Source organism: Carcharhinus amblyrhynchos, chromosome 10 (assembly GCF_965287045.1).
Source record: "Carcharhinus amblyrhynchos chromosome 10, sCarAmb.v2.hapA, whole genome shotgun sequence".
Lineage (NCBI taxonomy): Eukaryota > Metazoa > Chordata > Chondrichthyes > Carcharhiniformes > Carcharhinidae > Carcharhinus > Carcharhinus amblyrhynchos.
This window is the reverse complement of record NC_137333.1, coordinates 73,685,068-73,707,705: the sequence shown is the minus strand read 5'-3', so window position 1 is coordinate 73,707,705 and position 22,638 is coordinate 73,685,068. Positions and strand designations below refer to the sequence as shown.

Here is a 22,638-nt window from a genome sequence, read left to right as displayed (position 1 = left end):
CGACTCAAGAACAGTTTCTTCCCTGCTGCTGTCAGACTTTTGAATGGGCTTACCTTGCATTAAATTGTTCTTTCTTTATGTCCTAGCTATGACTGTAACACTACATTCTGCACTCTCTTGTTTCCTTCTCTATGAGCAGTATGCTTTGTCTGTCTAGTGTGCAAGAAACAATACTTTTCACTGTATGTTAATACATATGACAATAATAAATCAAATCAAAAGAATTTGAATTGGTTTTTGGAGGAAGCGAAGAGATGAATTAAGGTAAAAGCAAGAAACTGCAGATGCTGGAATCTGAAACGAAAACAGAAAATGCTGGAAAATCTCAGCAACTCTGACAGCATCTGTGGAGAGCAAACAGAGCCAACATTCTGAGTGTGGATGACCCTTCACCAAAGCTGTATTCTCTCTCTACAGTTGCTGTCAGACTTGCTGAGATTTTCCAGTATTTTCTGAGCGAGATGGATTAAGACCTTGCCAGGTCCACTCTGCACACTAGCTTTGTAACTTTAAAAATGGGGTCAAATTTTAAAAAGGTTATTCTCATTTCATGGTTTTTTTAAATGTTCTCTTGGCTGAAGTACTTGTGACTGTGGAATTTGGACAACTCTAAGGTGGTTGGAACTGAGAATTAAAGTCCACTGATCCATGTAATGATTTTGTTTTTTCTGAGAATTTGCCACTGTAATTATTAATCATTTATTAAAATTTAAGGTGTATTTACCCAGATACCAGGGCTATGTTGGCACTTCAATGTTTCTAGTTTGTCTTTGATGGACTATATTTCTTAATAACTAATCTGGTTTACTAATTACACTTGGAAAAGATGTAATCTATATTTGGAAAAGCAATTCTGTGCTATGAAAGGTGTCCAGTCGGAGGTGGCATCTGGTGTGGTAAGTTGGCAGTGTTTAAGTTAACAAAGTAAACTTCAAATATATTTTTTTCTCGAGATTTAGAATTATATAAAACTTATCTAATACAATTCGCAATTCACGCTACAATCTAGTTAGTGTATAGCTTAATGGATTTTTTTGCATTTTGGTGAGGAAATTGTAAGAACTATTTCCAACATCATACTGTAAAAGTCTTGCATTTATGCAACACCTTCCATGACCACTAGACGTCATAGCCAATGAAGTATTTTTACAGTGTAGAAAACATGACAGCAAACTTGTGCTCTGCAAAGTTGCATTAAAAACAATAGGATTATGACCAGATCATTTGTTTTAGTGTTGTTGATTGGGAGATAAATATTGGCCGAGAAACTGGGGATAACTTCCTGCTCTTCAAACTATTGCAATGGAATCTTCTACAGCAACTTGATGTTGTGGGATAGTTATACTGTTATTATAGAATCCCTAAACTGCAAAAGGAGGCCATTTGGCCCATCATGTCTGCACCAACTCTTCAAAAGAGCATCTGACCTAATGTCTAACATCATAACCCCACATATTTACCCCACTAATCTCCCTAACCTACACATCTCTGCACACTGAGGGAAAACTTAGCATCTTTGGATTGTGGGAGGAAACTGGAGCACCTGGAGGAAACCCACGCAGACATGGGGAGAATTTGCAAACTTCACATAGACAGTCACCAAAAGCCGGAATTGAACTCGGCCCCTGGCACTGTAAGACAGCAGTGCTAACCACTGTGCCACTGTGTTGCTCTCTACTGCCATGTTATAACATGGACAGAGATGAGAACTGTGTAAGAACTGTGAGATGGTGATCTTGTAATTTGTAATCATGTTCAGCAGCTGTGTACCGACGGCCTTCCGTTGTTTGTTGGAGCAGACGAGTGAGGGAGCAGAGAGTCAGATAAGAAATTACCTGTTAGAAACCTGTTTAAATATGTTTAAAGCACTTTCGTAGTAAGAACTTACCTTGTAGAACTGTTTAAATCATTTAAAAGCATTTTTGCTGGCTTTTTGTATTTACCGCTTTAAGAATTCTAAGGGAGTGGATAGCAGGGAGTTCTGGGGGAGCAGGCTTTAAAACAGCGCCAGGTTTAAAAGGAGGCCTGGTGTAGACAGCGGGCAGCGTCGGAGCGGGCAGCGGAGTGAGAGGGAAGCAGAGTGAGCTATTAGGGCTTAGGATCAAAGGGCTAGGGAGAAAAAGGGCCAGGCAAGTTCGTGTTGAAATTTTCAATACTACTACAGTGAGTAATGGAGGGGCATGTGATGTGCTGTTTCTGTATGATGTGGGAGCTGGTGGACCCCAGGGTCCTTCCCAGTGACCATGTCTGCAGTAAGTGCAGGTTGCTGGAGGAGCTCCAGCTCAAGGTAGATGAGCTGGCCTCTGAGCTACAGACACTGAGGCTCATCAGGGGGAGAGAGGGTGCCATTGTCAATGGGGGGCAAGTGACATCCACCCCCCCTAGACTGGCTAACTCTAAGGGTCAGGAACAAGAGGGGGCTGCTGAGAGGAGGAAGGAGGGTGTGGACCGGAGGAAGGAGGGTGGGGACCGGAGGAAGGAGGGTGGGGGCTGGATGCCTCAGCCTCTCAATCTGCATAACAGGTTTGAGGTTCTTGCTTCCAGTGTGGACGAGAACGAGGGAGGTGAGGTTGGTGAGCAAACTGCACACAGTACAGTGATGCAGACGCAGGATATAGGCAAAGAGAAGGTGATAAGGAACGTAGTCGTAATTGGGGACAGTGGGGTTAAGGGTATTGACACTGTCCTGTGTCACAGTGACAAAGAGCACAGAAGGGTGTGTTGTCTGCCTGGTGCTCGGGCCCAGGATGTCACATCCGGGCTGCAGAAGAACGTGGAGTGGGAGGGTGAGAATCCGGTCGTTGTAGTACATGTGGGTGCCAACGACGTAGGCAAAATGCAAACTGAGGATCTGGGGAGGGAGTATGAAAAGCTGGGAATGGAATTAAAAAGTAGAACTGACAAAGTGGTTATCTCTGGACTACTGCCTGAACCGAGTGCAGACGGGCGTAGGGTTGATAAGATTAAGGAAGTGAATGGGTAGCTCAGGGATTGGTGTGGGAGGAATGGGTTTGAATTTATGGGACATTGGCATCAGTATTGGGGTAGGTGGGACCTGTTCGGGTGGGATGGGGTTGGTCTGAACCATTCTGGGACCAGAGTCCTGGCGAATCGTGTAAATAGGACTGTAGGTAGGGCTTTAAACTAATTAGAGGGGGGGGAGGGTGCGAGGGTAGGTGACATCATGGGGTCTAAAGTTAAGGAGAGGGTACAGGTAAGGGAAGAGGCCGAGGGTGTCCCAATAATAAAGGGAGTAGGGGGCGTGAGTATGGTTGGTGGCGTTCTGGCAAATAGGGTCCAGGTGAAGGCTGGGATGAAGGCACTTTATCTAAATGCATGAAGCATTCGGAATAAAGTGGATGAGCTGGTGGCGCAGATGAGCACAAATGGATATGATCTGGTGGCCATTACAGAGATGTGGCTGCAAGGTGACAGGGACTGGGAGCTGAATGTCCAGGGGTATCAAGTGTTTAGGAAGGATAGGCGGGAGGAAAAAGGGGGTGGCGTAGCTCTGCTGATTAAGGATAGCATCAGGGTGGTAGCAAGGGATGATATAGGAACCAAAGAGCAGAACGTGGAATCGTTGTGGGTGGAGATTAGGAACAGCAAAGGGAGGAAGACGCTGGTGGGTGTCGTCTATAGGCCCCCGAATAATGATCTGGAGGTGGGGCGGGCTGTTAACGCGCAAATGAGTGCGGCGTGCAGGAATGGGACGGCGATAATTGTGGGGGATTTCAATCTACATATTGATTGGTCGACCCATGTTGGACGCGGTGGGCTCGAGGAGTTGTTCTTGGAATGCTGCCGGGATAGTTTCCTTGAACAGTGTGTGTTGGAGCCGACGAGGGAGCGAGCTATCTTGGATCTGGTGTTATGTAATGAGGCGGGTAGAATTAGGGACCTTGTGGTGAAGGATCCTCTTGGGGAGAGTGATCATTGTGTGGTGGAGTTTCTGGTGCAGATGGAGGAGGAGAAAGTGGGTTCCCGGACACGCGTCCTTTGTTTGAACAGAGGGGAGTACGGTAGGATGAGAGAAGAATTGGCAAATGTGGACTGGGGGAGCGCGTTGGAAGGTAGGTCTGCTGAGGAGCACTGGAGGATCTTTAAGGAGATCTTTCTTGGTGCTCAGCAGAAATTTATTCCGATGGGTAAAAAGGACCGTAGGAGGAGAGGTAATAAGCCATGCATAACGGAGGAGGTGAAGGAAAGTGTTAAATTAAAAGCGGAGGTGTTTAGAGTAGCTAAGAGTAGTGGGCGAGAAGAGGATTGGGAGAGGTTTAAATGTCAACAAAGATTGACAAAGAAGTTGATAAAGGAGGGTAGGAGAAACTATGAAGCTGGGCTAGTGCTGAATATAAAAAAGGATAGCAAGAGTTTTTATAAATATATAAAAAGGAAGAGGCTGGCTAGGGTGAACGTTGGACCCTTAGAGGATGAGAGGGGGGACTTAGTGGTAGGGGATGGGGAAATGGCTGAGGCCTTGAATAACTTTTTTGTTTTGGTCTTCATGGAGGAGGACGTGAATAATTTGCCGGGTGTTAGCGATGGAAAGGTGGTAGGACTGGAGGGTCTCAATGACATTATTGTTACTGGAGAGGCGGTGCTCGACAGACTGGAGGGACTGATTGTGGACAAATCCCCAGGACCGGATGGAATGCATCCAAGGGTTCTGAAAGAAATGGCGGATGTGATAGCGGATGCCTTGGTGGTTATTTTCCAAACATCGCTGGATTCCGGGGAAGTGCCGGAAGATTGGAAAATGGCTAATGTTACGCCGTTGTTTAAGAAGGGTGGCAGGCAAAAGGCAGGGAATTATAGGCCAGTTAGTTTAACGTCTGTTGTAGGTAAAATGTTAGAATCCGTCATCAAGGAGGAAATAGCAAGGCATCTTGAGGGGAATTGCTTGATAGAGCAGACGCAGCACGGTTTCGTTAAGGGGAAGTCGTGTCTGACAAATTTATTGGAGTTCTATGAGGATGTGTCTAGGGTGGTGGATGTGGTCTTTCTTGATTTTCAGAAGGCTTTTGACAAGGTACCTCACAAGAGGTTATTGCGGAAGGTAAGGGGGCATGGAGTTGGGGGTAGGGTGTTAGCGTGGATAGAGGATTGGCTGTCAAATAGGAGGCAGAGAGTGGGGGTCAATGGGTGCTATTCGGATTGGAGGTTGGTGACTAGTGGAGTGCCCCAGGGGTCGGTGCTGGGGCCTCAGCTATTTACCAGTTATATAGATGATCTGGAGGAGGGAACCGAGTGTATGGTGTCGAAATTTGCTGATGACACCAAGATTGGTGGAACGGCAAATTGCGTGGAGGGTGTGGAGAGTCTACAGAAGGATCTAGATAGGCTGGGCGAATGGGCCAGGAACTGGCAAATGGAATTTAATGTTGGCAAGTGCGAGGTGGTCCACTTTGGTAGGAATAATGGTAGGAAGGACTATTACTTATGTGGCGAAAAACTGCAGCAGGCGACAGTGCAGAGGGACCTCGGGGTCCTTGTGCATGAGTCGCAAAAACCCAGCTTGCAGGTGCAGCAGGTGGTCAGGAAGGCGAATGGGATGCTGGCCTTCATCGCGAGGGGGATTGAATATAAAAGTAGGGAGGTCTTGCTGCAGCTGTATAGGGCATTGGTGAGGCCGCAGCTGGAGTACTGTGTGCAGTTTTGGGCGCCGCACCTGCGCAAAGATATTTTGGCCTTGGAGGGAGTGCAGAGGAGGTTTACTAGGCTGATACCGGAGTTGAGGGGGTTGAGCTATGAGGAGAGGCTGAATAAACTAGACTTGTACTCGTTAGAGTTTAGAAGAATGAGGGGAGATCTCATTGAGACGTATAAGATGATGAATGGGATGGATAGGATAGAGGTGGAGAGACTCTTCCCGCTTAAAAAAGACAGTAGGACTAGGGGGCACAGCCTCAAGGTAAAGGGGGGGTGGTTTAGAACGGAGTTGAGGAGGAACTTCTTCACTCAAAGGGTGGTGAATCTCTGGAATTCTCTGCCCGTTGAAGTGGTGGAGGCTGCCTCGCTAAATATTTTTAAGACGCGGGTTGATGGGTTTTTGATAAGAGAGGGGATTAAGGGTTATGGGGAGAGGGCGGGAAAGCGGAACTGAGCCACGACAGATCAGCCATGAACTTACTGAATGGCGGGGCAGGCTCGAAGGGCTAGATGGCCTACTCCTGCTCCTATTTCTTATGTTCTTATGTTCTTATGTCTTCAATTCCTACAGGCAATCGTGCCATTTCACTGAGTAATTCACTACTAGTCTGTTTTTGTAAGGTATGGTCTGGAAAGATAATAGTGCGAGGTTCCACACATAGCCAGTGGAGAATTTGTAGAAACCTATGAGACCCTCATATACATTATATATATGTATTACACATACATGCATACACACACATATAGGGAGAGAGAGAGCAAAGGAAATAAACAGAAGTGAACATAAGAACATAAGAAATAGGAGCAGGAGTAGGCCATCTAGCCCTTCGAGCCTGCCCCGCCATTCAATAAGATCATTGCTGATCTGTCGTGGCTCAGTTCCACTTTCCCGCCCTCTCCCCATAACCCTTAATCCCCTCTCTTATCAAAAACCCATCAACCCGCGTCTTAAAAATATTTAGCGAGGCAGCCTCCACCACTTCAACGGGCAGAGAATTCCAGAGATTCACCACCCTTTGAGTGAAGAAGTTCCTCCTCAACTCCGTTCTAAACCACCCCCCCTTTACCTTGAGGCTGTGCCCCCTAGTCCTACTGTCTTTTTTGAGCGGGAAGAGTCTCTCCACCTCTATCCTATCCATCCCATTCATCATCTTATACGTCTCAATGAGATCTCCCCTCATTCTTCTAAACTCTAACGAGTACAAGTCTAGTTTATTCAGCCTCTCCTCATAGCTCAACCCCCTCAACTCCGGTATCAGCCTAGTAAACCTCCTCTGCACTCCCTCCAAGGCCAAAATATCTTTGCGCAGGTGCGGCGCCCAAAACTGCACACAGTACTCCAGCTGCAGCCTCACCAATGCCCTATACAGCTGCAGCAAGACCTCCCTACTTTTATATTCAATCCCCCTCGCGATGAAGGCCAGCATCCCATTCGCCTTCCTGACCACCTGCTGCACCTGCAAGCTGGGTTTTTGCGACTCATGCACAAGGACCCCGAGGTCCCTCTGCACCGTCGCCTGCTGCAGTTTTTCGCCACGTAAGTAATAGTCCTTCCTACCATTCTTCCTACCAAAGTGGACCACCTCACACTTGCCAACATTAAATTCCATTTGCCATTTCCTGGCCCATTCGCCCAGCCTATCTAGATCCTTCTGCAGACTCTCCACACCCTCCGCACAATTTGCCGTTCCCCCAATCTTGGTGTCATCAGCAAAGTTCGACACCCTGCACTCGGTTCCCTCCTCCAGATCATCTATATAAATGGTAAAAAGCAGAGGCCCCAGCACCGACCCCTGGGGCACTCCACTAGTCACCATCCGCCAATCCGAATAGCACCCGTTGACCCCCACTCTCTGCCTCGTATTTGACAACCAATCCTCTATCCACGCTAACACCCTACCCCCAACTCCATGTCCCTCGACCTTCTGCAATAACCTCTTGTGAGGTACTTTGTCAAACGCCTTCTGAAAATCCAGAAAGACCACATCCACCGGCTCTCCTCTATCCACTGCCCTAGACACATCCTCATAGAACTCCAGTAAATTTGTCAGAGACGACTTCCCTTTAATGAAACCGTGTTGCGTCTGCGCTATCAAGCAATTCCCTTCAAGATGCCTCGCAATTTCCTCCTTAATGACAGATTCTAACATTTTACCTACCACAGACGTTAAACTAACCGGCCTATAATTCCCCGCCTTTTGCCTGGCACCCTTCTTAAACAACGGCGTAACATTAGCCATTTTCCAATCTTCTGGCAGTTCCCCGGAGTCCAACGACGTCTGGAAAATAACCACCAAGGCATCCACTATCACCTCCGCCATTTCTTTCAGAACCCTCGAATGCATTCCATCCGGTCCTGGGGACTTGTCCACAATCAGTCCCTCCAGTCTGTCGAGCACCGCCTCTCTAGTAACAGTAATGTCATTAAGACCTCCAGTCCTACCACCTTTCCATCGCTAACATCCGGCAAATTATTCATGTCCTCCTCCGTGAAGACAGAAACAAAAAAGTTATTCAATACCTTAGCCATATCCCCATCCCCTACCACTAAGTCCCCCTTCTCATCCTCTAAAGGACCAATGTTCACCCTAGCCAGCCTCTTCCTTTTTATATATTTATAAAAACTCTTGCTATCCTTTTTTATATTAAGTGCTAGCCCAGCTTCATAGTTTCTCCTACCCTCCTTTATCAACTTCTTTGTCAATCTTTGTTGACATTTAAACCTCTCCCAATCCTCTTCTCGCCCACTACTCTTAGTTACTCTAAATTCCTCCGCTTTTAACACTTTCCTTCACCTCCTTCGTTATCCATGGCTTATTACCTCTCCTCCTACGGTCCTTTTTAACCATCGGAATAAATTTCTGCTGAGCACCAAGAAAGATCTCCTTAAAGATCCTCCACTGCTCCTCAGCAGACCCTCCCTCCAACGCGCTCCCCCAGTCAACATCTGCCAATTCTTCTCTCATCCTACCGTACTCCCCTCTATTCAAACAAAGGACGCGTGTCCGGGAACCCACTTTCTCCTCCTCCATCTGCACCAGAAACTCCACCATACAATGATCACTCTCTCCAAGAGGATCCTTCACCGCAAGGTCCCTAATTCTACCTGCCTCATTACATAGCACCAGATCCAAGATAGCTCGCTCCCTCGTCGGCTCCAACACACACTGTTCAAGGAAATTATCCTGGCAGCATTCCAAGAACTCCTCCTCGAGCCCACCGCGTCCAACGTGGGTCGACCAATCAATATGCAGATTGAAATCCCCCATAACTACGGCCATCCCATTCCTGCACGCCGCACTTATTTGCGCGTTAACAGCCCGCCCCACCTCCAGATCATTGTTCGGGGGCCTATAGGCGATACCCACCAGCGCCTTCCTCCCTTTGCTGTTCCTAATCTCCACCCACAACGATTCCACTTTCTGCTCTTTGGCTCCAATATCATCCCTTGCTACCACCTTGATGCTATCCTTAATCAGCAGAGCTACGCCACCCCCTCTTTCCTCCCGCCTATCCTTCCTAAACACTTGATACCCCTGGACATTCATCTCCCAGTCCCTGTCACCTTGCAGCCACGTCTCTGTAATGGCCACCAGATCATATCCAATTGTGTTGATCTGCGCCACCAGCTCATCCACTTTATTCCGAATGCTTCGTGCATTCAGATAAAGCGCTTTCATCCCAGCCTTCACCTGGACCCTATTTGCCAGATCGCCACCAACCATACTCACGCCCCCTACTCCCTCTATTATTGGGACATCCTCGGCCTCTTCCCTTACCTGTACCCTATCCTTAACTTTAGACCTCGTAACGTCACCTACCCTCGCACCCTCCCCCCCCAATTAGTTTAAAGCCCTGTCTACAGTCCTCTTTACACGATTCGCCAGCACTCTGGTCCCAGCACGGTTCAGACCAACCCCATCCCGCCCGAACAGGTCCCACCTACCCCAATACTGGTGCCAATGCCCCATAAATTCAAACCCATTCCTCCCACACCAATCCCTGAGCCACCCATTCACTTCCTTAATCCTGTCAACCCTACGCCCATCTGCACTCGGTTCAGGCAGTAGCCCAGAGATAACCACCTTGTCGGTTCTACTTTTTAATTCCATTCCCAGCTTTTCATACTCCCTCCCCAGATCCTCAGTCTGCATTTTGCTTACATCGCCGGCACCCACATGAACCACAACAACCGGATTCTCACCCTCCCACTCCAGGTTCCTCTGCAGCCCAGCTGTGGCATCCTGTACCCGAGCACCAGGCAGACAACACACCCTTCTGTGCACTTTGTCATTGTGACAAAGGACAGTGTCAATACCCTTCACCCCACTATCTCCAATCACTACTACGTTCCTTTTCCCCTTCTCTTTGCCTATGTCCTGCTGCATCACTGTACCGTGTGCAGTTTGCTCACCAACCTCTCCTGCCTCGTCCTCTTCCAGACTGGAAGCAAAAACCTCAAACCTGTTATGTAGATTAAGAGGCTGAGGCCTCCGCTCCTCACCTCCCTTCCTCCTCCCAGCAGCCCCCTCTTGTCCCTGACCCTTAGAGTTAGCCAGTCTAGGGGGGGTGGATGTCACTTCCACCCCATTGACAATGGCACCCTCTCTCCCCCTGATGAGCCTCAGTGTCTGTAGCTCAGAGGCCAGCTCATCCACCTTGAGCTGGAGCTCCTCCAGCAACCTGCACTTACTGCAGACATGGTCACTGGGGAGGACCCTGGGGTCCACCAGTTCCCACATCATACAGAAACCACACATCACATGCCCCTCCATTATTCACTGTAGTAGTTTAAAAAAAATTTTTTTTTTCCTTGTTTTTTCAAACAAACTCACCTGGCCTTTTTTCACTCAAGCCCTTTTTGATATTAAGCCCTATTAGCTCACTCTGCTTCCCTCTCACTCCACTGCCTGCTCCGACGCTGCCCGCTGTCTACACCAGGCCTCCTTTTAAACCTGGCGCTGATTTAAAGCTGGCTGGCCCACAACTGCCTGCTAACCACTCCCTCAGAATTCTTAAAGCAGTAAATACAATAAATGCTTTAAACAGTTCTACAAAGAACAAAGTGCTTTAAACTTATTTGAAACAGGTTTTTAACATGTAAAATCTTAGCTCTCTCTCTGCTCCTTCACTTGTCTGCTCCAGCAAACAATGGAAGGCTTCACCGTGTGGCCACTTGATAATTAAAGCTGGCTGGCCCACAAGTCCCTAATGAATACAACTCTAACAATATGATGAAGAAAACCTGCCCTCAGTTTTCCTTTCCTTCACTGGAGGAGAGGGTAAGGTTGGGGGGATGGCTTTCAGCAGCACCCCTCCTTCCTGATTCCCAGACCCTTGACTGAGTACTCGGCAATAGGAACTCGCCCCTACACGGCCACAAGCAAATCCAAGATTGTTTGCTGGTGGCTTTTGTGAGCCAAGGGGAAACCCATGTGAATCCCATTAAATCCAAGAACTGCCACTAAATTCCAATCAGCTCAAGAATGATTGGTGTGAAGTGAGTTTAATTGACACCCCCCCCCCCCGAACCCCCATCCCCAGAGGGCAGGATTCCATGGCAGGCCCTTCCCATCCCCATCAATGTTCCCGACCTGCCTGATTCTTGTGGCCACCATGTTCACACACTGGTGGACTCAATTAAATTCTGCCCATTGTGTCCTGCACAATGTGGATTCTTCCACATCTATTCCAGTATCAAACTAATTTCTTTCATCTTTGTAACTTCATTTGCCTCCACCCTTATATCTCCAGTTTAAATCACAAATGTCTTTGTTGCCTCCAATTGACTGTATTCCCTGAACTGGCCCTTTGTCTACAATTCATTCAGACTCCTCACCCACACAAAGCACTGCGCAATATCCGTTTATAAGCTCACTGTTTCCCATTTCCTAGTAAATCAATTTGTAGATCTCATATTCAAATTCTTTCATGATCTTGCACCTCACCACTTCATTTTTTTTTTCACTTCATCATATATCTCTACGTACACACATACTTCTCTTCTGAGATACAGTAGATGTTTGTCCTTTGAAACCTAGGTTCTGCCTAGCTGATTGCTCTTACAGTCACTATATCCTTGCTCTCTGGGAACTCCCTCCCTTAACCTTTCCCTCTGGTCCTTAACTCCAGCTTTAACTAGCCCTTATTTTTCTATTTTCTCCTTTGTCCTCCTGCCCTGTGACCATTGTTCTTCCCTCACTCTGCAATGTCTTTCTTGATTGAGCAGTACCATGAAAATATTGATCAAGAGAGAGAAACAGAAATGAACGCAACAAAAGTAGAACTGCACAGAGAGGGGGAGAGACGAAAGGGAGAAACTTTTTTGTATACCATGAGTGGCACAGTTGAACAGTGGTTAGCACTGCTGCTTCACAGCTCCAGGGACCTGGGTTTGATTCCTGGCTCGGGTCACTGTCTGTGTGGAGTTTGCACATTCTCCTTGTGTCTGTGTGGGTTTCCTCTGTGTGCTCCGGTTTCCTCCCACAGTTCAAAGATGTGTAGGTTAGGTTGATTGGCCGTGCTAAAAAATTGCCCCTTAGTGTCCTGGGATGTGTAGGCTAGAGGGATTAGTGGGTAAAATATGTAGGGATATGGGGGTAGGGCCTGGGTGGGATTGTGTTTGGTGCAGACTCGATGGGCCAAAGGGCCTCTTTCTGTACTGTAGGGCTCTATGATTCTGTGATGACTCCTGGATCCTGAACAGAACAACAGTAAAAGAGCAGAATCAGGTTATTATCTGTTTTCAAACAGCATTCCCTTCATACTTAATATCTGAGATGTACCACTGCAATAGTCCATTCTCCACTATAACATGTTATATCCTCGCACTTGCCAAGAGCAGTGCTACAACAGATTCATACACATTATGACTTAGACGGGTATTGCTGTTCTTTCATTGCTACTGTGCCTAAAATCTGCTGACTCTTCCTCACAGCACTGCAGAAGCACCTTTGTTTCACAAATTGCAGAAATTCAGGAAGGAAGGTATTTTTTACCTCATCACCGACTACTAGGCAAGGCTCACAAACACCGCCCATGCCAGAGATACTAATATCCTGAGAATGAATCATAAATATATACATTTTGGTGTTGAATTTCCTGCAGTACCACCGGTAGAACAGGGCACAACCTGCTCATCAGCTGGCCCTAACACTGACCCTGCACGGGGATCAGCAATGAACATATTTGGGGCATGTGGCCACAGCTATGTGTAATGCCGAGGGAGTGGTGGGGAGGGAGGTAGAGGTTGTGGGGAGTACTACGACAGATTAAATTCACAGAAAAATAGCTAAATTTAAATTTTTCACTTCAGGAAGCAGTGACTGAGTGTCACGTGGATTTCACGCATCTGAAAATACTGTTAGACCCACATTCACAGAATGGTGTTCTGTTACGCACTGCATACTTGGTTTTTGTGTGTGCGCGCAGTGTATCGGGGCCACTGAGATGGGACTGATGATCCTTAGTATTCCTGATTTCATCCCACCAGTTCAGTATCATCATTGAGAAACATCCCTCCCCCTTTCCAATCAGAGCCAAAAAAAGCTGGAGAGGCCAGGTTCCTACTCCATGCCCAGGAAATTTCCAGCCCAAATATACTCAAACTTCATAATATACAAATGTTTATATATCATAAACATTTATATATTTTATCAGTATGTCATTCTGTACCACTTTCTCTTCTATTCCTTAAGCAATGCCCTGAGTCTAGTTATTTTTATGATAAATTAGGTGATTTTTCTCCTCTCTCCAGCAGAGGGCAGCAGGCATCAATCTATCAGTCATAGAATAGAGCCAGAAAACTGTCTGTCAGTGAATAAATTTAGCAATGACACATTTCTTCCACAATGGATATTCAGTAGTCCTGGATCCAGACGCAATCCCATTTAGTAATTTATTTTCTTTAAAATATTGTGGAGATCAGAGCCAGCCACAAAAATGAATATAAGAGCCAATTTCTCAGCTGTTGCCATTTCCCAGCACTGTTGGAATCTGTTTCATATCAAAAGATTTAGATAAGCAAATAATCTAAGTAAATAAATACCCATTAGTAATTCAAGTGTAATGTGGCACTGAGTGTCACAAGCTCAGCATAGAAATCCATATCGAGTGCAAAGGAATATTTATAGAGGAGGTCATGAATAAAGGTGCAATCAGTTTAGTTATCTGCTTATTGTGGGTTTATCTGACTCTGGGAGAGATCGACATAGATCCCAAAATGGACATGATATTGGTGGAATATCCCCGTTTTCTGTACTTGTATATGTCTGAATTCTCGTCCCCCTCATCCTCCTTAAACCTCGCCCACCATGTAATCATCTACCTATATCCAGGGTCAGTCCTTTGGCTTGCTATCTCCTAAAAAAAAGTTAATTTATTAGTCACAAGTAAGGCTTACATTAACACTGCAATGAAGTTACTGTGAAATTTCCTTACCTGCCACATTCCAGTGTTTGTTTGGGTCAATGTCTCTAAGCAACACATCTTTCAGATGTGGGAAGAAACTGGAGTACCCAGAGGAAACCCATGCAGACACGGGGAGAACGTGCAAACTCCACACAGACAGTGACCCAAGCTGGGAATCAAACCTGGATCCCTAGTGCTGTGAGGCAGCAGTGCTAACCACTGTGCCACCCTTCTCTACTCTTATGATTTCAATGATAGGCAAGAGGACCTTGGATCACTTCCTTGTGTCTCAAACTCTCAACCATGCCCCTGCTCCCTTCAATCTCATTTTATTCTGTGTCGACCTTGGAAAAATCTCCCTGTAAGTCATTCAGAACTGCACTTTCCAATTCCCACCTTCGTAGTCTTGATCTGCTTAACCATTCCCTTTACCATTCTAATTCCAGCAAAACCTTTAGGCTCTCCCATCCCAGTTGATCTGCTTGGTTTGGCTTCATCCTCATTCCTTGGTTTAACAAGTGGTTTGACAAACAATCACCAGATAAGTGAAATATGAATCAATATATCTCCGTGCATTTCAGTCACCTCACAACTAACCTTTATTTGCAATTATTTAAAAAATAATTATGCAATAATAATCTTTTGGTTGTTTGGATAGGTCTGTGGCCTCTAATGAGATTGTTTTGATTGTTATTATTATCAGATTTGCACTGTGAGACCCTGGTAATGAGGATCTGAATCCAGGATGAAGATTTGGTCACTGTTTTCTCTTATCACTCTGGTGAACGCTGAGGTGTTCAGAAAGGAGATGTGTATCAATGGACATCCTGGAATTCCAGGAAACCCTGGCCATAACGGCTTGCCTGGAAGAGATGGGAGAGATGGTTCTGTGGGTGACAAAGGAGATACAGGTAGAGTTTCTTTTAAATCTTGTCTACACACACACACACACACACACACACACATATCTTTCATGGCCAGCAATCCGTGGCATTGGACTTGAGCCTGGGCACTGCCCACTCCGCCACAAGACCTCCAGTACTGGTAAAGCGATCTGCAAGCATGTCCTTACCATTTAACATAGTTAGAAATACCGAATCCTAGACATTTCTTAACAACTAGATACATTAACATAAATCCTTAGCTGAAAATTTTAACACTATATTAGGAGGGAAATGACTCACTGTGTTTTATATTTTATTGAGCTGATTTTTCTGTTGAGATCAGTTAGCAGAATGGAAGGAATTTCTTTCATCAGTTATGGCCAATATTTCACAGGTGATGCTATGATTGTAAATCAGTACATAACATGTCCAGTTATTATTATACATAATATTCAAACCCATGAAAAACTACCCACAGATGCAAGAATCTGAAAATGACAATGATATGGGTTAACTTTGCTAAGAGTGCTCACCTCACATCCATGATTCAGTTTCATCCACCTTTAACAGCTAAATATTGACTGAATATGAAACTCAATATTCCATTCACGTAATGCATGAATTTTCCATGTTGGTCACATCAGTAGCCTTACTATATTCTGGAATAGCACAGTATAAAATAATGCTCTATAATGCATCTTGTGAAGAAGTTTCAATATTCAAATAATTTTTTTAAAAATTGCTTCATTCTTAATGTTACAAAGTCAATGTGCAGAGTGGACTGGGTAAGCCCTTAATCCATCACCTAGCGTGCTCCAAAAATAAATTCAATTTTAATCCAATTCATAGTCCCCACAAGAGAGACAAATAAGGTCTAAGCTGACAAGAAAAGGCTTTGCCTCCCATCTTAGGCTTGATCTGAGGCTTGATCTTCACCAAAAGGCCCTTTGAATACTTACGTAAAGAGCTGGATATAATGATCCACTTAAACGGCAGTGAAGTATAAACTTATCTAGTTTCCACGATATGAAGAAGTCACAATGTGGTCATCTTATTGTATAGGTTGTGATATGCTGGAGTGAATTGCTGGACTGTCATGGAAACCAAAAGATTCTCATTCCATTAAGTTCCTTAGTATCTCAGTTTCGTTTTATAATGGGGAAGTGAGCAGACTAGGATCAATGCAATGAAGATGAAGATTCATCCCAAAATGTTCCAGTGAGAACGTATAAGAAGTTTATGGGCAACTCCTAATGTAAATAAATTGTGGTAGATTCTCCTATTTGTTTACTTGCAGCAGAGCAAATGTTGAGTAAATGTTTACCCTCACAGGACGAATGGTTATCTCATGGAGAGGTTGTCTCCCTGTTTTAGAACCTGCCCAACTTGTATTCCTTTGAAATGAATAGATTGAAAATCAGATGGGTTTTATAATGAGGTGAATAAGTTGCTCCCTCAGATGGAGGTGGACATTTATACGATGTTAAATGTGGCAAAGGTTATTACTCTAAAAACCACAGAAGTAGCTCTTCAATAAGATAGAATGGGTTCTTCAGTTTTGTGTAATGTAATGCAGAATTTTAACTTTTCAACTAACGTAAAGACTCTGTGATAAAACAACAGGTGATATTGGGAAAGCTGGACCTCCAGGCCCTGTAGGATCGAAAGGTGAACCCGGAAAACCAGGCAAGATATAATATTTTTCAATAAATTCCTCTCCCCCTCCACCACTGAGTTCCCCATGTTTTTAATTTCATTTGTCTGAATGTACAACGATTGTTTGAAATAGTTAGCTTGGAGAAATTATCAATACTCGCCATGCTGTACAAAAGCCTACTAGAATGTGTATAGAATTAATGACTTGTATTTACAAAAAAAGCTACCGGAGTAAAGAGTATTGCCACTGCCCTAATGTTTTCCGCACTTCGAATTCTTGAACCTAATGCTAGATTATTAAAAATTGAATGTGGGAGCTTGAAATGACTCCTAATGACTGCAGCCTCAACTTGTCAGTGTGCTGCATCTAACCTTAACTCAAAGTGATGGTCCAAGTACACTGTGACTTCAATACACAGAACATTCCCCAGCCTCTCCTGGAATATGTCGAGCCAGCCTGGTACACTCAACGTCCACCACAGGTTAAGAGGCTGTAAGCAATCCAGAACTAAGCGATACGGAGAGTGCGTTATCTCTCACACTGAACATATCTACAACTGGTGGACCCCCATTAACGGGAGAAAGGCTTCCCAGATGCTCTCAGTTTATTTTATTACTGTCATAAGTATCCTTACATTAACACTGCAATGAAGTTACTGTGAAAAAAGTAACTTTACCGTGAGGAACTTAGACAAGGAAAGGAAAAATGTTCACTTGTTGCTGACAGAGAAAGAAGGAGAGAATCTACCTCTGTTTGTATGGAATGTTCCACTGCCTGAGGACCTGCAGTAGGTCACAGACTTTAACAGTATTGGGTCAGAAAGAGGAAGGACCATGGCACTAAGATTCACGCATTGGTCAGAACTGATGTTACAAACTCCAGTTTTTCTGCGATATGAAAGGATGTCAGATGGGTAACAACTTTGGGCAACACCGTGGCACGGTGGTTATCCGTAGTCTCCATGATACGAAGAAGTCACAATGTTGTCATCTTACTGTATAAGTTGTGATCTGTTGGAGTGAATTGCTGGACTCTCATAGAAACCAGGGACCTGGGTTCAATTCCAGCCTTGGGTCATTGACTGTGTGGAGTTTGCACATTCTCCCCTTGTCTGCATGCGTTTCACCCGAATGCTCCAGTTTCCTCCCACGGTCCACAGATGTGCGGGTTAGGCAATGCTAAGTTAACACTAGTGCTCGGGGGATTAACAGGGGAAATATGTGGGGTTATGGGAATTGGGTCTGGATGGGATTGTGGTCGGAGCAGACTTGATGGACCGAATGGCCTCCTCCTTCACTGTAGGGATTCTATGGTTAGTTAGTTTCCAATGTGACTAGCCTACTTAACACTGTGAACCAGCACAGACAGTAGAACTAACCTCTGGGCCAGCTTGAAATAGTCGCTTGGATCTTCTTCAAACATTATTTTGTTGTACCTCCAGTGGCACTTCTCCAAATCCCGACACTGCTCCGCATTTCTTGCTGGGAATTCTGAGCCCAGCTTCTCCAGAAATGCACAGTGCAGCATCTCTCAGAGAAGTCGGGGGGGCGTTGGTGACAAGTTACTCTCCCTGTAACTGCTGTATGGTACATTTAAAATTGCAATATGAGTATTAGTGACTGGATGAGTGGACAAAAAAGTGAATGTGTAGGGTGGTAGGGTGGGCTAGGTAGAGCGATATGTGGCTGAAGTGCCAGGTGGGCAAAATTGTAGATTGAAATGGTGACGGGTGTGGGAGGTGATAACTGTGTAGGTGGCAGGTATAAAGGATGGCAGACAGGTGGCTAAAGTGACAGAGAGGTAGTGTGTTTGGTGAGGGAGGTGGTATGTGGGTTAGGGAGTAGTTGGGTTGGATGGAGAGGGCTAGTCAGGTCTGGTTGGGTGGTAGTCTGGTGAAGGTGTGGAATAAACAACCCAGAGAAGCATGGAAACAGGTGGATAAATGTAAGGGAGGCTCAGTTACTGATTGGTGATTGAGAATTATTCGATGACTGCAAAGCTTTCGTGGCTCCAAACATTCCAATGCTCCTCCTACTCCCTAAGTGACCACCCTTAGCTGTGAGAATTCTTCCTCCAATCCTTCAACACCCTTTGAACTTCTGAGGTTGCCTCTTTAATTATCCATGTACAGGTAGGCTGAATCCAAATGTGGTTATAGTGGACCACTCCCATTCCCCATAGATGTCATCTTATTGCAAGGCATATCATCACTAATGAGGTGTGGTTTTTACATGGTGGGCTGAATGTCCCAGGTCTCATGGAAGGAAGTTAGGAAGAGGGATCTTGTGCAAAGTTGGGAAATGTCGCTTCAAGTTTCACTTCTGATGTGTTCTCACCTCTCAGCTGGTTTGAAGCATGAACAACATGACAGAGGTTCCCCACCCCACTCATTAATGGGAGAGTTAAGGGAATGTTTACAGGGCAGACGGGCCCCTCCCAGAGGCCAGGGCTCAGCAGGTAGCTGGAGGCAACTTCCTGGTGTCAGCTTGGGAATCACTGACCTCTGTTCTCTCTCAGTCCAGCACACAGCACCATTTTCCAACTTTGCACAAGATCCCTGTTCCTAAGGGGCATTCAGCCCAATATGTTAAAAGCACACCTCTGGAATGAATCTTACCATCACTAGTGATGATGTGGCACTGGGATGAGGGGATTCCCTGACTGATGGCCTGCAGCCGTGCACGCTTTAAAATTTTTCCTGAAGTTAAAGAGAGCATCTCCATTTTGAGGAGGCCTCGTGGTCTCCTGTCCACCTCAGCAGAGCCCTACCTCTCCCAAAGAGGATTGGTTCCTAACCAGGTATCACTCCTATTGGGCTGCATTAGAAAAGTTACTTATTGGTAAGAGGGTCTCCCTGGGGTGTGAAAATTGAGTATAACCCTCGATGATTGAGGGGGAAGGAGCTGATGATTTGGGGAAGGGGCCAATAATCATAGGGGTGTGGGGTGGGGGAGAGAAGTGCAGGGTGGGGTAGAGAGCCCCTGCAACCTTGGCGGGGGGGTTGGGGGGCAGGGGGTGATCTACTCAGGTTATGATCAGGGGCCTGTTTAAAGATGGCGCCCCAATCTCAGTGCAGCCAGGTTTTGCAGGTGTGTTGAGGCCACCTTTATGACAATGTGAAACATGCCCCTTGATGTCTTCTGGCAGAATGTCATAGATCTGGAGAGAAAACCAACCAGTTTCCCTGCAGAGTGTTTTCTCAGAGAGAGTTTCCTCAGAGAGTGTTTCCCCGGTGAGAGTTTTCTCACTCTGCTATTGTTTGGTAAAATTCCCCCATAAATCCCAGCTTTTTAAGGTGGGGAGGGACATGAAAGACCAGGGAGCAGAATAGTGTGGTAGGGCCAGGATTTGAAGAGCTGGTGGTGGGGAAGGAAAGGGTGACATTTTGGAGGGGTGTGCCCACTGCACACAAAATACCCCCCAAAAAGAGACACTCCCCCTTCCTTCCTACTGCTTTACATCTCTGCCACACAGTAAATACTGCTCACTGCTGCCTGACCACCCATATTCTGGCACAGAGAGCAGATTATCCCAGTCAATGGGATTGCCAGCAAGTATAACCGACCTTTAATTATTGATTTAATTATGCTACAGGAGTTGCTGATTTTCAAATCTGTCCACCTAATGTATTACAGGGGTCAGCTCAGGGGTGGGTGGGAGACCTCCGTAAACACACCAGCAGAGGGGGCTGCACAATCCAGCCCATTGAACCCCTAACTTCACTGGTCTGCCTCCTTCCTTTTATCAGACAAGACTCCTGGAGGCAGCAACTGGACTGACAATCAGCCATCTTCTATTCCTGATTCCCAACTCAGAATTAAAGCCAATATCTGAACCGTGGCCCAACCAGGAATACTCAGGTTGTTATGAGCCACCCACTGCCTCTGAATTTTAATTGTTTATAATTGTTTAGATGTTATCTAATTGGGAAGTGTGTGAATGTGCTAGTGAGACACCCTCTGCCAGCCAAGAGTACCTTGAGAATCCAATTTGATTGGAAGAAACCCAGATGTATCAATGATGGGCATGAACTGAAATAGGAGAACTTTAATGCCTACTTATAAAGGCTGAAAATATACTTTCTATTGTCTGTGAAAACATGTGAGTTGTCATATATGAACATGCATATCGGCACGCAGAAAGGACACTTTTTAAAATTGGCATTTTTATGACCCTAGGATCGGTGGGGGCACCTGGGACTAAAGGAAGACGTGGTGAACAAGGAAGTAAAGGGACGCCTGGAAAATTAGGACCAAAAGGAATTCCTGGACCACTTGGACACAAAGGCCAAAAGGGAGAAATAGGGTTACAAGGACAACAGGGTGTAAAAGGGGATTTAGGACCCAGAGGTCCAAAAGGGGACAAGGGAGCTGTTGGACTTCAGGGGAATATTGGTTTACCAGGTGCCAGAGGGCCCACAGGCCTAAGAGGGCCCAAAGGGGAAGTAGGTGACGATGGCCCCAGGGGACATCCTGGAATTCAAGGTGAAAAAGGAATTAAAGGAGAAATAGGAGAGAAAGGAAACATAGGTGAGAATGCAGCGATAAGGAACAGTGCATTTAGCGTTGGCTTGACACGATCTTCCAAGTATCCTCGCTCAGACAGTCCAATCAAATTTGAAAAAATCTTCTACAACAACCAAAATCACTACAACCCCGCCACCGGGAAATTTACATGTGTCTTTTCCGGAGTTTATTATTTTGTTTATCATATCACTGTCTATGTCAAACATGTCAGAGTTTCCCTGTACAAGAATGGCACGCGGATTCTCAATACATTTGATAGTTATCAAAACAGTGAGGATCAGGCTTCTGGAGGCACGTTAGTGCAATTACAAACTGGAGATCAAGTATGGCTTCAGGTAACCGGTGGGGATTTTTATAGTGGCCTTTATGCAGACAATGATGATGATACAGTTTTTACTGGGTTTCTTTTGTTTACTGAATAAAGAATCCATAAAGTAGAGACATTTCATCAGAAGTGTAGCTAGCTATTTAGATTTGGTGTGAAGAGAATAAAGCAAGCAGCCTCATTAAAAAAACAGATTATCTGCTCATTGTTCCCAGTGCTGTTTCGAAAACCTTGCTGTGCACACAGCTGGTTCTGACATCTATGGAGAGAGAAAAGAATTCTGACACCTAGACTCGAAATGCTGGCTCTATTCTCTCTCCACAGATGCTAATTTAACAATAAATCAAATCAAATCAAAAAAGCCAGACCTGCTGAATTTCTCCAGCATTTTCTGTTTTTGCTTCAGATTCCAGCATCCGCAGTATTTAGCCTTCATCTTGCTGTATGCAAATTGGTCTGCTTTCCCACATTAATCAGGAGACTTTAAATGCGATTAGACTCCCTGAGGTTGTGAAAGGATAACTTTATCCATCATTTCTCTTCACACGAAAACAGTTGCTATTGATGATGCTTGCAAACACCTATTTTTAATAGATTATGTTTGGACAATTTTACAGAACAGCTCAAGATATCAGCCCATTCCGGTACAAAGGTTAAAATTTAATTTGCCAACAACTTGTAATCATTTTGTGCTGGATTACTCCCTTATCAGCCTTTCCCAGATCTACTGCTTGCCAGACCCCTGGGTATCCAAGCAAGTAGGAATCCCATTGGTAAACATGAGCTCACTAGTAATCCTGAGCTAAATCTGGGTGCTGCTGGAATAGACAAAGATCATGAGAAATAAGTGCAGCAGTAGGCTATTCACCCTTGGAGCTTACTCTGCCATTCAATCTTTTACCTCAGCTCCATCTTCCTGCAATATCTCCATATCCCTTAATTCCCTTGGTACCCAAAAATCTACCAACTTCTATCTTTAATATACACAACTGAATGCTCTTAACATTTTTAACAAAATGAATGAATTATTAGCTCAAATAGAAATAAATATTTATGGCTAGAGAGCCATTACAGAGACATGGCTGCAAGGTGGCCAATGTTAGGACCTGAATATTCAAGGTTACTTGATATTTCAGAAGGATGGGAAATTAGAAAAGGATGGTGGAGGATGGCTCTGCATCCCAA

General features: G+C 45.3%; 1 protein-coding gene across 1 annotated transcript; it reads left to right on the top strand.

The window, feature by feature from the left end:
- Window positions 1–816: 816 nt before the first annotated feature.
- On the top strand, window positions 817–21,569 carry c1qtnf9 (C1q and TNF related 9). Its single transcript, XM_080197344.1, has 4 exons — window positions 817–896; window positions 14,765–14,972; window positions 16,569–16,631; window positions 20,781–21,569. Exons 2-4 carry the CDS (start codon window positions 14,807–14,809, stop codon window positions 21,548–21,550), a joined length of 999 nt encoding a protein of 332 aa, XP_080053470.1. The 5' UTR covers window positions 817–896; window positions 14,765–14,806; the 3' UTR covers window positions 21,551–21,569.
- The last annotated feature ends 1,069 nt before the right edge of the window (window positions 21,570–22,638 follow it).

What these genes read in the sequence shown, in the direction of transcription:
- c1qtnf9 (XM_080197344.1), top strand. Translation starts at nt 14,807, where the DNA reads ATGAAGATTTGGTCACTGTTTTCTCTTATCACTCTGGTGAACGCTGAG. An exon ending in GGGTGACAAAGGAGATACAG is followed by an intron (nt 14,973 to 16,568) that starts GTAGAGTTTCTT and finishes ATAAAACAACAG; the next exon opens with GTGATATTGGGAAAGCTGGA. An exon ending in AGGTGAACCCGGAAAACCAG is followed by an intron (nt 16,632 to 20,780) that starts GCAAGATATAAT and finishes TTATGACCCTAG; the next exon opens with GATCGGTGGGGGCACCTGGG.